The 15828-nt window shown below is 36.2% G+C and overlaps 1 protein-coding gene across 2 annotated transcripts in view; it reads left to right on the forward strand.

Annotated features, from left to right (window-relative positions):
• Positions 1-2813: 2813 nt before the first annotated feature.
• Positions 2814-15828, forward strand: part of LOC126973386 (major facilitator superfamily domain-containing protein 6) — a 28434-nt gene continuing 15419 nt past the window's right edge. Inside the window, exons 1-3 of one of the 2 annotated variants that reach the window (XM_050820632.1) lie at positions 2814-3131; positions 13208-13353; positions 13808-14408. In XM_050820632.1, coding sequence (XP_050676589.1) covers positions 3068-3131; positions 13208-13353; positions 13808-14408 — 811 coding nt within the window. In that variant the 5' untranslated portion in view covers positions 2814-3067. Of the gene's footprint in view, positions 3132-10142; positions 10242-13207; positions 13354-13807; positions 14409-15828 lie in introns of those variants that run through there. The other variant, XM_050820633.1, reaches the window with a different exon arrangement.

A 15828-nucleotide genomic window follows, 5' to 3' on the forward strand; every position in this document is an offset into this window, starting at 1 on the left:
AATAAAACATTTAAATTTGGAATCTGTCATTTTTTGTATGTTTTCATTGGGTTTTTTAGTAGTAACATTATAATTGGTAATGTGTGCGTGAGCGTCACGCCAGACAGCTAAATAATGTTGCAAGTGAATAGTCATTTCCCTAAATCAGTAAATTGTAAGAAATACTAGATTTTATGCAATAGAGAAAGAAGAAATAAAATATAAATTAAGAACGAGGAGGGGTTTCATATCTGGACATGATACCGAGTGCATCTGCGGTCATCCGAGACAGACCGTTGCGCACATGACTGGGTGCCCTGCATGCCCGACAACCTGCACGAACGAGGAGCTACACGAGGCTACCGACCGAGCTATCACGGTTGCGGCTTTTTGGGCTGCCCGTATTTGAGGTGACCGTCGACTCGATAAGAAGAAGAACAATATGTATATCGTATCCGAGGTTCTCAAGGGTGCAGAGAACGAATTTGGGATCATTTTTGAAATCCAAGATGGCCGCTGTGCAAAATTATGATTTCAACAATAAGGATATAGTATCCGAGTTTCACGAGGGTGCAGAGAACGAATTCGGGATCATTTTTTAAATCCAAGATGGCTGCGGTGAATAATTCTTTCGGGGCTATACGTTTGCGTGGTGATTATAATGATAACCCTTATGCCAAACAACTTATATGCATCTTTCGGAAATTGTTGTGCCACATGGAACTAAAATCATTGAAATCATATATTTGCGCGGCGGCTATCTTAGATTGAAAAAAAAAAACAAAATGGCGCGTAACCGAAAATCGTGAAAATTTACTATAAAATTCCTCTCATACGTCGATAAAGAAGTTTCACTTCGAAAACATACCGACGTATTGAGAACCTCCTCCTTTTTTGAAGTCGGTTAAAAAGAGTGGCCGTTAATGTTCTCACGAGATCAACTTTCTCCAAAAATATGGTAAATACAGTAATTTAAAAGAAATATTGATAGTGACTATTCAAATTCAAAAAGTTTAAGCCTAATTGAATTAAGATTATTTAACATTGACTTTGAATACTTATATCATCATGTGGCGTCGTACATTAAGCCTCCTTTCAATATCTACCAATAAACACACAAACCTATCCCAGCAGAGGAACTCGGAGTATATAGTACTTTCATAGATGGCAACAAATATTTTTAATAGCGTCTGTTTTGCTTACAAAATATTTTGCTGTTTTGACGAATGTATTCTTTCCATAATTTTTATTATAAGATGCTTTGTGACACTTTAATTGTCCTGGAAGTTGATAGAATGACACTGACGCGGCGGGAAACGCATGTGGTCATAAAAGATCACATTGAAACTGCTTCAATACGCTTGTGCCTACTCACGTCCTAAGCGTTATTATTCTAAGGGTACAATGAGACCTCCTCTGATAGTGACAGAAAAAGATCTGGCCGTCCACGTAGTGTTCGTACGAAAAAGGTGGTCTATGCAGTAAGGGAAAGAATTCGAAGAGATCCTGTCTGAAAGCAAAAGATTTTATTTCGGGAGATGAAGATAGCACCTAAAACTATGCCGCGTTTTAAAAGATGACTTAGGACTTGCAGCCCATAAGAAACGTACTGGTCATTTCCTAACTGATAATTTGAAAATTATAAGGTGGTAGAATTGAAACAACTACTGAAGCGGTACGCAAATGGAGGTCACAGAAATATTTTGTTTACAGATGAGAATTTTTTACAATTGAGCATCATTTTAACAGACAAAATGACCGTATTTATGCTCAAAGCTGTAAGGAAGCTTGCCAATTAGCCGAAAGAGTGCAACGTGGGCACTATCCGACTTCAGTGATGGTTTGGTGGGATATTAGCTATGAAGGAGTGACTGAGCGATACTTTAGTGAAAAAAAGTATCAAAAGATCTGCGCAAGTGTATCAAGATACCATTCTGGAGAATGTAGTGAAGCCCCTTAACAATAACATCTTAAATAACAAAGAATGTTCCTTCCCGCATGTCGGGTCATAAAGCTCGGTCTACGCAGTCCTGGTTGGAAACGATCGTTTCGGACTTCATCAGAGCTCAAGAATGGCCGTTGTCTAGTCCCGATCTTAATGCGCTGGATTAGGATTTATGGTCAGTTTTAGAGAGTACGGTTTGCTCTAAACGCCATTATAATTTGGAGTTCCTCAAACAATCCGTACGATTGGCAGTAAAGATTTTTCCCATGGAAAGAGTGCGTGCTGCTTTTGATAACTGTCCTCACCGCTTACAGCCAATAGAGACCACTTCGCTTTTTATATTTTAAATTGTTTTCTATTTATGTATTAAAGTAGTAGAAGTTATAAATGATATAAATGTTATTTGTAATAGATAATTTCTTATTTATTTGTTTTAGTGTTTCTAGCAAGACTAGGTTTATTAGAAAGTAGTTCTTCAAACAATGATAAGATATATACCTATTCCGTTTAATTTTTTCTCAAATATCTTTTATTAGAAGTTTTAAGATCTTGTCAGGAAAGTATGATAATTTACGAGATTCCACAAAATCCCATTTTGTAATTTTTCTGAGATTGGCTGTTTTTTCAAGTAACTCTTCAATTGTCTGTTTATAATATGGTTGTCTAAGCCTAAGACTTGCCTCCATCAAAGAGAATTTAAACACTACGTTCACTCCATAGCCGTCAATAAATATCAAAATTGCCAATTGATTTTTATCAGTTGACAGGTCCTTAAAACTGTCAAGTATCTGTCAATGTTACTTTATCGCTTTGTCTGTTGTCAACTTGTCAGTCATTTGATGTTTTTTGTGTCTGTTTCTCAGTTCAGTGTTCATTAGAAACACTTTGAAGTTTGAACTGTCTCAAGTCTCAACTCTCATATCAAAAATGTAAACAAACGGGTTTACATTGAAAATAAATACAGATTTCGTGATACCTGATTAGAATTTAGAAAGCAGTAGTGCTACTTTAGTTTTGAGTCCTAATTACTGCTTACGTTGCGTTAACGTTCTAACATGCGTAAATAAATGATAAATTGGAATATTCTAAATGTTCCTGTGAATTATTTTTAAAATCGAATAGGGCTTTATTATAGTTTTAACTATGAATTTTAAAGTGGACAGGGGCTTATTGCCCGTGAAAATCCATTTTTTCTTCTTCTTCGCTGGTAAGTACATATTATGTTTGTATTTTAATGATTAATGTATGTACATTATCATAATATTATCTTTTCTGCATTTTAAATTAGAATACGTGTTATTTCTATACCTCCTTGTATTGTTCCACTCTCAATACACATTAAAATCTGTCTATTTAAATTGTTAGCAAACTACAGTAGGTGACAATAAGGTATACAAATACTTCTTATTCTGGTCTGGCTAAAGCAAGACCCTTTGTATATTATTGAGGCGTCCAGATTAGTACGCTATTGTTTAATGACAAAAAGTATGCATTAGTAAACACAATATATTTAGCCTGATATCCTTTTATCATAATATCATAAATGAAATCAGTAGGTATTAATAGCTTGAGGCATTATTTTGCGGAAATATCTAAAATTATATAAATAGTGGTCTTTAGTATTATTAACTCTGCTAATCTACGAAAAATCTGTTCAAGATGTATTTTGCTTCTGTGTGTGGCAACCCCAGGAACAATTGACTCCCTAAGCCTTAGCACAAGAGTACTATATAGGGGTCGTATCAGTCTTGCCTAGTTACTCTAACGGCCATTCCCAATATACTATCTACAGATAGAGATAAATTACTACCTTCTACAGTCAGTAATTAGCTGTCAATAATCTGAAGCTGTCCCAATATACCCAATAAGTCATTCTTATCGCCTTATATTGGGACGTGTGAATTGTAATTTCCATACAAACTTCTATTGCTGGTAAGCTATACGTCGTCCCATTGACAGACAGTGTGTACAGATAAGATGAGTTACCGTCTATAAGTTTATTAGGACAGAAATGTCAACGATAATTACGATTTTTATCTCAAGTAAGAGATAGACTGAATATTGGGAATGTAACTGTATTTATTGAATTAGGCGTTACTTTGCGGAAATCCATAATTATACAAATGATTTAAGTTTTCTTAAATCTGGCACGAGACTTTGGCGAGACAACACGTCCTGAGCATGCCTCGTGTAGAGGCGAAACACGTGTCGAATTGTTTTAAAAACAAATATTGGCGGAATTAACACTAAAGAAAACTTAAATCATTTGTATGTAACTGTATGATTATGGATCATAATAATAACATTTTAAATACTAGTAATCACCATCATTATATGAATTACGAATATTATAAGGTGAATAACACATATGATATTTACCTTAAATCTTAATAAATCTATATATATAAGAGATTTCCATGTATATAGTCACTCATCATGATATCTCTGGAACCATTAGAGCTAAAGACTTGAAATTTGGTAGGATTATTCTTTTCACCAAGTTGAGGTCAGCTAGCAAAGATTTTCCAAAATTCCATCTGCAAGAGTTTTTTTTTTATTATGAACAGAACAATGTCTGTCAGGTCAGCTAGTTTACTAATAAGACCTTTGTAACTTTGCATAATTATAAGTCAAATATTGTAATTTGTAATAACCATTGTTGAATCTCAATAAATATATAAAATAAAAATAGAAAAAATATGACCCTCGCTTTATTGATCTAATAGAATGCGACTGTTTTGAAAATGTCGAAAAAAATTGAGGTTAACTGTTAACCTCTATTTTGAGAAAAGCACACACACACACTAACAGTAAGTGACATAGCTTGCCACACAACTTAAATTAATAAACCTTGCTTGTTTTCATTGGCTATCTAGCGGCATGAGGCTATATCTAGACATATTATAAATTATCTAAGGCCCTCGCTAGATACCTCTAACTTTTTTTCTGATCACCAATAGAACACTAGCTTAATCTTGTTGTAGGTATCACACTGAATGTTCACTTTATCCCACAGTTACTGAATGACTTAATCATTCTTCTCGAATATACTCAAACAGTGTAGGTTTTTGTTTTGCAAACAAGTAGTTTGCAAATCTGGTAAGGTAAGGTCGAAATTACTTTACGATGGTAGGTACCTCTTGAATTCTATACCTCTCAATTCAACATTGAATGTGATACGCATAATAAAACCAAAAAAAAAAATGAAACTCATAGTCACATGCAAAATAAATGCAAAGTTCTGCATCCTAAGTACTAAAACTAAGAAGTCTGCATGTGGACATGAATTACTTATAGAATTCATTGAAGCCTCCTCCTTAAGGACATAGCAGTATGTATGTAGTACCAGTATATAGTATCTACTTTGTCATTTACCCATATGGGATATAGATCTGAAAAAGGAGTGGGGGGAACAAAGAGTCGAACAAAGTAAACAGAATTTTATAACGAGGCGGTACTCGAACGGTTAGCTCAGTTGGTTAGAGCACCGGCACGGAACGCCGGAGGTCGTGGGTTCGAATCCGGCATCATTCATAAAATTTTGTTTTTCAAATTTTATTTGTGTATTAATCCTAGAAGTGAGGGTTATCACTTTAAAAACATAACATATTGTTAACACTTATATATCTTCACAATACATAATTCATATTATATGAATATAATTTAGGTAGATTTATGACAACGAGTAGATGCGACTAGTTTACTTTAGTTATTTTCATAGTATTACTAGCTGACTCAGCAAATGTTGTATTGCCATATAAAGTAATAAATAAAAAAATACATTGCCATCTCGCAACCCTATTGCGGGTCTGTGGATGTAACAGAAAACAGCATAATATAAAAATCGCGATAGAAAAATAGTTGTTTATCGTAGACGGGTGAAAATTTGAAGTTGTATGTATTTTTTAAAGTTGTATCATAAAAAAAGAAATAATTTATCTACAAATTAAAAAAAAAAATGGCGTGGACCACCCTTAATATTTAGGGGGATGAAATTAAAATAGATGTTGTCCGATTCTCAGACCTACCCAATATGCACTCAAAATTTCATGAGAATCGGTTAAGCCGTTTCGGAGGATTTTAACTACAAACACATCGACACGTGAATTTTATATATATTAGACTAGCTACCCCGCAAACGTTGTATTGCCTATATTAAAATCGCGATACAAAAGTACCTGTTGATCGTAGATGGGTGAAAGTTGTATGAATTTTTTAATGCTGACTCATAATCAAACAAATTTAAAAAAAAATGTCAAAAAAAAAATTGGCGTGGACTACCCTTAACATTTAGGGGGATGAAAAATAGATGTTGTCCGATTATCAGACCTACCCAATATGCACTCAAAATTTCATGAGAATCGGTCAAGCCATTTCGAAGGAGTTTAACTACACACACCGCGACATGAGAATTTAATATATTAGATGTCCTATGGTAATAATTGGTATATTGCTATGGGGCAACACTGTCGATATTAATGCAATAGTGCTGCAGAAGAGGGCTATTGAACTATTAATAACCTAGGTCCTAAGAGAATATTGAGCGTAAAATTTAAACAAATAAACATTTTAACTGTTGCTTCTCAATATGTTCTTGATAATGTTATGTATATGTATATAGGCACATAAGTGAATTTGCTAGAAACTGTCATAACAATAATTTTAACACCAGAAACAGAGATAATCTTAATGGTTACTACTCGGCTAAGTCAAGTTAGTAAGTCTTTTGTGGGGTGTTGTACATATACCCCCTTATTCATAATAGTCTGCTAACTTAAAGCATTGCTAATTCGCGCTCTGTCTTCTTCTATTGACCTAAGTCAAAATGAACTACTTAGCGGCTGTTTAAAGTTAGCGGACCATTATGAATAACGGGGTTATACTTTTACAACAATGTCACAGAAAATTTTCAAAATAGATGTATAATGAAATTCAAAAGAATTGTTAAAAAATGTTTAAGTGTGGTAAAGGTTACTATAACATAAATTACTTTCATAATGATACCACAGATTGGGAGCGACCACCCTCATGCTATAAAATAATTAGTTTTAAACTCAAATAAAACTGAAAACAAATTTTATGAACGATGCGGGCCTCGAACCCGCGACCTCTCGCGTTCCGTGAATACAATAAGTTTTATTGTACGACATTACATTGTAACCACATTTTTATGAAAAAAAAGTAGCCCAATTTTTTTTTGTGCCCGTTCTTCTCAGCTCTGAGGCATACTCTTTCAAATGGCTGGTAGTTTTTGACTTTCAATAAGTGATATCATATTCTATTTTGAAAAAAAAATATTTGAAATTGAATGAAATGTAACCGTATGTACTGTATGTAACCGTATGTACGGAACTCATTGTAGGCAAGTCCGACTTGTCCGGTTGTTTTTCGTAATCGTGCAGCGTCACAGTTGAGTAAAAGGAGCCGCCCTTTTAGCAATATTCGCGCTTTTTTTTAAGGTACCGAAGCTCGAAAATCGAAGCTCATTCCACAGATTACAAGTATACTTGTAGGAAAGATCCATAAAAACCGCAAACCTGCGAAAAAATTCAACGTTTGTGGGTGTCACGTAGACTAACTTGTACTAGGCTCGCATGTCCTCATAGAGGTTGTAGCCCTTTGAAGAGTAGCACGCAAATATCATCTTTGTATTATAGTGTCTAATTGAGCTGTAGATTCTATTAGCAGGTCTCACGAGAATGTTAATATGAATGGCGCTCCCCAAATAGTTAATATCCTTTGTAATATTGGGGAGTTAGCTATAGATTATATTCAGCGGGTTTTGTCACCAACGGACGAGAATGGCGCGAATGTTTGATGGTATTGTAATAATCCAAATTGATTTATTACTTCTTTCAACCTTTTCGACCGACTGCACAAAGGAGGTCCTCTACTCGACTCTTTGGTGGGTATTTGTTACCAGGCGATATGTCAGCGAAATTTTTTGTTTATTAGTATATTTTTTTTTATGAAAATAAGGGACGAGACGAAAAGATCGTTCAGCTGATGATAATTGATACACCATGCCCATTACAATGAAGTGCCGCTTAGAATTCTTGAAAAACCCAATAATTCTGAGCGGCACTACTATTGCGCTCGTCACCTTGAGAGATAAGATGTTAAGTCTTATTTGCCCAGAAATTTCACTAGCTACGGCGCCCTTCAGTTCGAAAAACAATAACGCTTACACATTCCTGCTTCACGGCAGAAATAGGCGCCGTTGTGGTACCCATAATCTAGCCTGTATTCTGTGCAAAAGAGCCTCCCACTGGTAAAAGTGTAGTCAGTCTTATACTAAAGCGAGTTCTGTTGTCAGAACCGTTTATCCATCGTGCATTTTTCTAGAGCTGTCTCGGCTATGCCATCATAATGATAAGTTTAAGTTGTTGCTGTTAAATTGCTGGTTGAATATGAGTGAGAACAAAGAATGACTATACAGAGGCCATTAAGGACTTGACTACAAGATAATACAGTACTAACTGTACTTAAATGATTAAAATTATCGTGTGATAAGACTGTTATGTCATTTATATCGCAGTTTACTGAGAAATATCAACGTATTAGCTGAGAAAGCGACTATTGTTTACTATCATTTTCTCTCACCCAACAAATGTACAACAGATACAGATTTTGTGTAAATAAAAGAGAGACACATATATTGAGTTAGGCGTTATATTCGGAAATTCATAAATTGACGGTTCTTGGGTGGAGGGCGGGTATAAACTCTAGACTGTGCTTACAATCTGCATGTTACTAAACTACACTAACAATAAGATATTTTTGTAGTTATAAAATGAGTTTGGAGGGTAGAGGAAAAATCATCTTTGTATAAGAAAAAGTATCCGTCAAAATGCATTAATTTAGGGTATGTTCCGATATGCACTGCGACCACTGTACAGTGTGACGTCAATGTAGTATACTGTGAAGCCGTTCCTTTATAGCAAGTTATACTGGTTACTGTTATCGTTCGAACTTGAAGCCCGTGAACGCTGGAATGCCCCAAGGCTGTTATCATCATCTCCTACACTGTTTCTTCTGCATACCAATGATCTGTTGGACACCTTCAACAAACATTACTGTGGTCTTAACTTTCCTTAAAGTCTCGCCTACTATCGGAATACTGGGTCTCGAAATCTCAAGCGATTGCCAATTTCGCGGTCATCTGGAGGGCAAAGTCATATTGGGTTCGAAGAAGCTGGGCGTTATAAATAGGGCACGGTAATACTTCAAGCCGCTCCACGTTCTTGGGCTCAACAAAGCGCAGGTCCGGCCTCATATGGGGTATTGCTGTCATCTCTGGTCTGGTGCACCCCAGTATTAGCTTGATCCATTAGACTGCGTGCAAAGCAGAGCAGTTAGAATTGTCGGGGACCAAGTGCTCTGTGACCGGCTGGATCACTTGGCGTTGCGTAGAGACGTCGCTTCATTGTGTGTCCTACGCCGCATTTATCACGGGGAGTGTTCCGCAGAGCTGTTCCACCTGATTACTTCCGTCGAATTCCATCTTCTCATGCCACAAATTAGGGTATCATCCCCACTGGATGTCTCACAGTACGGTTTTCATGGAACTTTCTTCCACATACTACAATGCTGTGGTATGAGTTTTCTTCTGTGATCAGAGATGATACGACATGGATACCATCGAAAAAAACGCGTACACCTTCCTTAAAGGCCGGCAACCTTCTTGTGACTCCTCTGGTGTTGCAAGAGAATGTGGGCGTTGGTAATCACTTAATGTGTGACCCTTTTCCATGAAAACAAACGCTCCTATGATTCCTCTTGTGTTGCAAGAGTGTACGGTGCACAGATGATGTTGATCAGGCAACTCTTAAGCTTATTTGTAATCCCATTCCATAAAACGACCAAGAAACTTGTTAAAGAACAATTAAACTTTTTAAAACTGTTCGTTAAAGGCAATTACGTCGCGATTTTGAACAATCTAGAAGAAGCAACTATTAGTAACAAACTAAGGTAAACAAGTCGCGACTTAAATTATTAAATCTATACCCGTTGCTATGTGATATCATTTTAATCCTGTTTGGCTTGAAAATAGCATGCTGTGAAATAAGCAAATATTATTTCCTCTTATTGTGTAAAGTCGTCACATAAACATAATTTTATTGCATAGCGTATTTGTATCACGCGAGTGTCGAGTGATACGACATGCCACTATTCAGTTGCAGTTCTAGGCAATTAGCAACTTGCCCAGTTGCTTCGTATGGTGACAATCGGTGGAGCTAATTTAAGTCTTACGGATTATGACTAGAGACAATTTATCTAAATGCCTCTTATGAAGCAAATGTTTCGGAGGAATTTGGTAAGAAAAACCGGGACACACAGAATTTTATATATTATATAATCAATATATATATCTAATTTATAACTGTTACGACCTAGCCATCTACTATAATATCATTTTTTTACCCTACTACTACTGAGTACTATAATTTATTTATTTATTACATAATTATTGTATTTAATAATGGAAGCACTTGTGGCTGTAATCGCGACAGCCGCCTTATTCAAGGTAGCTACTGAAAATCAGTGATGGGTGATACCCAACTAATATGCTGAGTAGCAAACCTTTTTGGGACATAACACTGCAAACACCACCTTATTATGTTGATATAGAATAAGCCTTACTTTAGTAATTAATGCATTTTAGTTTTAATTAGATTAAGCATATTATAGTAATTGTTTAAATAAGTTTTTTCATGTTATTTGTTATTATATTTTGTAAATGTTCACGTGTATTTGTAGTGTTTGTTCCAAATAAAGATATACTTACTTACTTACTTACAAACTTAATTAAAATTCCCTCAAGTTATGCGAACTATTCCGCCATAAATTCGACGCGCATGATGATTTTGTTCAAATCTTAGTTATTATTATATTTATTTCATCGGAGTAAAATTATTTTCAAGCTTCTTTGTTCTAATAAGCTCTCAGTACCTAGACGAAGGAAGTACTACCATGTCAACCTAACTCGGGAGCTGAGTCGAGAAGCGACCATTCTCCGCAATCCCCACTCCGCCGTCGTCCTGTTAGTAGCGATAGCAACTTAGTACACTGAACACCAGTAGATTAATATTCATTATAATACTATTAGGCTAGTTTTCCTATATTTTAGTAGAGCATCTGAAAATAAACACAATTAATAAATATTTTTTTTTGCTTTACGGAATAAAATAAAATATAAAAATTTCATTACTATCCACTGGTCCAACATTGAACGTCTTAAATTCAAACAGTATGTACGTTAGAAAAAAAAAAGAGTGTGTACTTATGTACACGCGTTAGAAATTATACTTCTTTGGAGTATGGAAAAATAAATCAAATTTTAACAAATAGTTAAGATCAAATATAGTATAAACATTCAGCATTTAAAGTTAATATAAACAAGTATAGAATTTTTATTTATTTATACATAAAATTTGTTAGTACACCAGAAATAAAACAAAACGAAAAATAAATATTTTTAGATAATAATGTAATAATCTTTAATTAACGATGTAAATAAATTATCAAATCGATAAATGCACTCAAAACAGTTCATTCAAATCAGTTTTATCACTAATATTCAACATATATAGATAGATAGATAAATTATTATAAGGTTATAGTGAATTTATCACCGTCGTATATGAAATTTAAGTTTAATTGTAGTGTATGTGTTACGAAACACGTGTTCTAAATATAAAAATACTAGAATATACAACTTGAACAAAGTTATCGATTTTCATGCCACCTAGAACTAACTTCACGATGTAGAATTCAGGTGTCGGTGTGCGCGCGCATCGTAAAAATTCAGTCGCAGCATTTTTCTCCACCGCGCCTAAAGAAGTATAAACTTCAAAAAGTTTATACAAAAGTTGTAGAAATTATGCTGATCTATAAAAAAGTATAATGCAATTTTTTATTAATATAATATTTTAAGAGTTATCGGCCAAGACAGAAAAACTGTTTCAGTAAATGAGCCATAAAATGTTTACAGGAAATAAAAAGATTTGAAATTTTATTTTCTGCCATAATGTTTCAAATAAGTTTGCCCTAAAGTGCATTGTTTCCGAGATGGATAAGATATTTAGTGCGAGATTAAATTCTATTCTTACTGGCCAACATGATTTAAACTGCTTTTGTTGAGTTTTTATTGCTGACCGTACTTGCTAAAACTATCATTCGAGCCAGGTCCCCCAGTTAGGTTGACCGGGTTATAGGTAATTCTTTCTTCGGTCTTCGTGCGAGTTGACTTTGTTAGATTGGTCCTTAAGTATTGTTACTTAATTAATTAGTCAACCATAGATATATTATTTATTAATAGTCGCTAAAATAAAAAATAAAAAAAAGACGAGGCGGACTCGCCCACCGAGGGTCCGTATATATTATTAGTTACCTAACTTTTCATTCTTCATCATAAATCGAAAACTATAATCATCAAAAAATAGTTCAAATCTGTTTAAGCTTGTGCCAATGAAGCCCTTTCGTACGATACTCTACATGACACGGTTAGTTAATTCAAAATTTTAACCACCGTTCCTTGCATATTTGTTTATAATTTACTTACAAATGTATAGGTTTCAGAGATTTCCATATACTCCTAGTATAAGTCGGTATAACCTGCCAAATAGCCTTGATCTAGGTTTACGGAAAATACCCTATAATTTTTCTATTCTGCCAAATTTTATTGAATGATCACTTAATTCAGCTAGCCCGAGATCCCCGAACTAGCTCTTATAATAATTAGCTCAGTTAAATCACGCATTAATAATTTATAATGGAAATATAAATTCACCGCCATCTATTCGCTTCTAAACGAATTAGATACTTTAATTTTGTGGAACTGTCTTGACATGTCGCGCGTTTCCTTTGTAGTTTACAATAAATTACTAGATGGCGCTTATTAGTGATTTATTTATTTAAACATTATATAAATTAACAAAAATCATATTTTGCAATTGATAAATTGAATAATTTTATCAAATTAGTGTAATGTCATAGGTCCTCGATAAATCTACAAAGTATGAACGAAATCTAGCCGTTTAAAGTGGGTCAAAATCGCGCCCAAAGAAGTCGGTTTCAAACATGCAAACATACAAGTGAAGCTAATATAAAGCATGTAAAAAAAGAAGCCCGCTGAGTTTCTTGCGATCGTTCTTCTCAGGTCTGAGGCATACTTTTTCGAATGGGTGGTAGTTTTTGACTTTCAATGAGTGATTTCATATTCTATTTTGAAAAAATTTGAAACTTCAATTCATAACTTTAAGGAGCTGTTCCTCTTTCCAGCTCTGGGTCCACTGCTGCCGCAGATGAACGTGTTCGGGAGACAGCTGGGAGTGTCGCCAGGTGTGATGGGGCTGGTGACTGCAGTACTACCCCTGCTGTGGGCTGCAGCGAAGCCTATATTCGGATATGTCGTAGATTTTTGGCCAGTAAGTATTCACATTTGAATATGAATATAATTATATGAAAATTCAAATCCTAGTTTGCCTCCCTGTAAGCCAAGTTTAATATTTTGTAAAGCATTTAAAATCTCAAAAAAAAAATATAGTTTTTCGGATAGCATTTTTAAAACTGGACCGATAATTGTTGTTTTAATATTGAGATATAACCAGTCTTATATCGGCCTTTGGATAAACTCATTTAGTCTAGGCTGATCTAGTTGAGCCTAATCTATATTAGTTCTACTCGTTTCAAGGCAGAATTATTAGGATGTCTTTGTCCAAAGGCCGATAGGAAAAACTAGTTTTACCTAGTCTGTACCGGTTTATCCTATCGCCTAAAGATGAACGGATTTAGCCTAGGCAAAACCAGTTTGTCCTAAAATCGGGTTTATCCGGTAACACATACATACCAGTTTTATAACTGCGCATAATTTAATTTCAGAACCATCGAAAACTCGTATTTATGCTACTCATAGCTACAATGTCCGGATCATACTGTGGCTTTTGGTTCCTACCTATGCCTGAAGAACCCTCGATTCCTGAACCTCTACTCGAATCCATATATCCACTAAACGACACGATTTATCTAAAGAAATATGAAAAGTCTGATGACCTTATTGACAGATTCAACTGTCATTGGAACTGCACTACGGATAAAAAATTCATTGTCTACTTGTCAAATGCTACGTACATAAATACGATGTATATAGACGGTGTCGTGACGAATACGACTTGCTCGCTCTTACATATGGACTTGGATAGTGTGCGCGAGGGAGATGTAACGTGTATCCCAGGCAGTGATTGTAATTTGTTATGCTACGAAGAAACAATAGGGCTGTTAAATGAGAGTGCTCGTAATATGTCGAGCTTGAAGACTGGTTTGGATGGCAGCGATGACGTAATCAAAATGGCGGATGTTGAAGTTGAGGGTAGCTTTTATTTGACTGTGACGTTTTGGGCATTCGTGATACTGATGTGCTTGGGAACGGTCGCCTTTAACGTTGCAAATTGTATCGGAGACGCTGTGTGCTTCGATGTGCTAGGTAAGTAGAAGTGTAATTTATCTTTTCTTTTAGATTTTTCGACTTTTTATGTAAATCATAAGTATTTTACCGCGGGTACCACTTAATGGCAGGTGATTACCCTTAGTCATCACCACACATCTTACCCGTGGAAGGTTCCTTAGTACAGCGTAATTGGGTACCACAACGGGGTTTTTTTCTGTCGAGAAGCAGTTAATGTGTAAGCATTATTGTGTTTCGGTCTGAAGGGCGCCGTAGCTAGTGAAATTACTGGGCAAATGTGACATAACATCTTATGTGATGTTATTATGACACACACTCGTGCACATAATAGAATATTAAGATACAAATGACCTAAGTAGCTCATTAAACACGAGGCTGTGGGTTGCAGTAATCGTAAATCAGCTGAGTGTCTAATGAGTAGTTGATCACGAGTTTCATACGCAATTGTTCAACACACTTGCGAGGGGAAGATAAACATGTATTTATATTATTTGCCCTGTACTTCCCGGGGGCGTAAAAAGAATAGGGGAGTCCCAGGCCCAAGGGTGTTGTAAGAGGCGACTGTGGGCTTTTTAGAAGCGGGAGAGTCACGCTGCCGTCCCATGACGTCAGCATCGGGCCAGACTTGTCAGGGTTAATTAACACACTCGCACTGAATACCGGCGTGAAGTAGCGGCCTAGTGTCGCTATGTTTTGTACTGGTTAGTGTCGAGGACCGGAGGCCACAGCCCCCCACCCCCACCACCTTGAGACGGCCTTGTGTTTCCTTACGGAGACGCAGATATCTCGACCTAACGATACGTCTTATTTAACGTACTCCGGGTACAAAATTAAACACAATTTTTTGCCTCGTGCCGGGGTATATGTCTGATATGAGGGAGGATATCTGCTGTCGCCGTTTTGGCAATTTTGAGGGTAGGGGCCTATCTACTCTCTGGCTCCTTGTCGATTTTGAGGACCGCGTCCGTATCTATGCCTGTATCTACAGGTCCCGCTGAAATCGTAGTTTTGGGTGATTTCAGCCGTCCCTGCCGCCGTTGCACATGAGGAATAACACCCTGGCCCATACGGTAAAAGAGAAAGCCGATCTCCTGTGCGCTCTTTTTGCCTCCAACTCGACTCTTCACGACAACGGAAAAACACCGCCGACCATCCCGCGGTGTCAGAGCTCTATGCATGAATTACAGTTCAGACAGAAAACTGTTAGGCGAGCTCTGTTTTCGTTGGACGTCAGTAAGTCGAGCGGGCCGGATGGCATTTCTCCAATCGTGCTTAGAACGTGTGCCCCTGAGTTGACGCCGGTGCTAACGCGTTTATTCCGGCACTCACATACAAAAGGCGTAGTCCCTGACTCAGTCTAATTCTATATTGCACTAGTGTGTAATATTATTATGCACGTGTGTGTTATAGGTAGTTCGGCTTTTGACCCTAAGAACGA

The sequence above is a fragment of the Leptidea sinapis genome, chromosome 29 (genome assembly GCF_905404315.1).
Source record: "Leptidea sinapis chromosome 29, ilLepSina1.1, whole genome shotgun sequence".
Classification (NCBI taxonomy): domain Eukaryota; kingdom Metazoa; phylum Arthropoda; class Insecta; order Lepidoptera; family Pieridae; genus Leptidea; species Leptidea sinapis.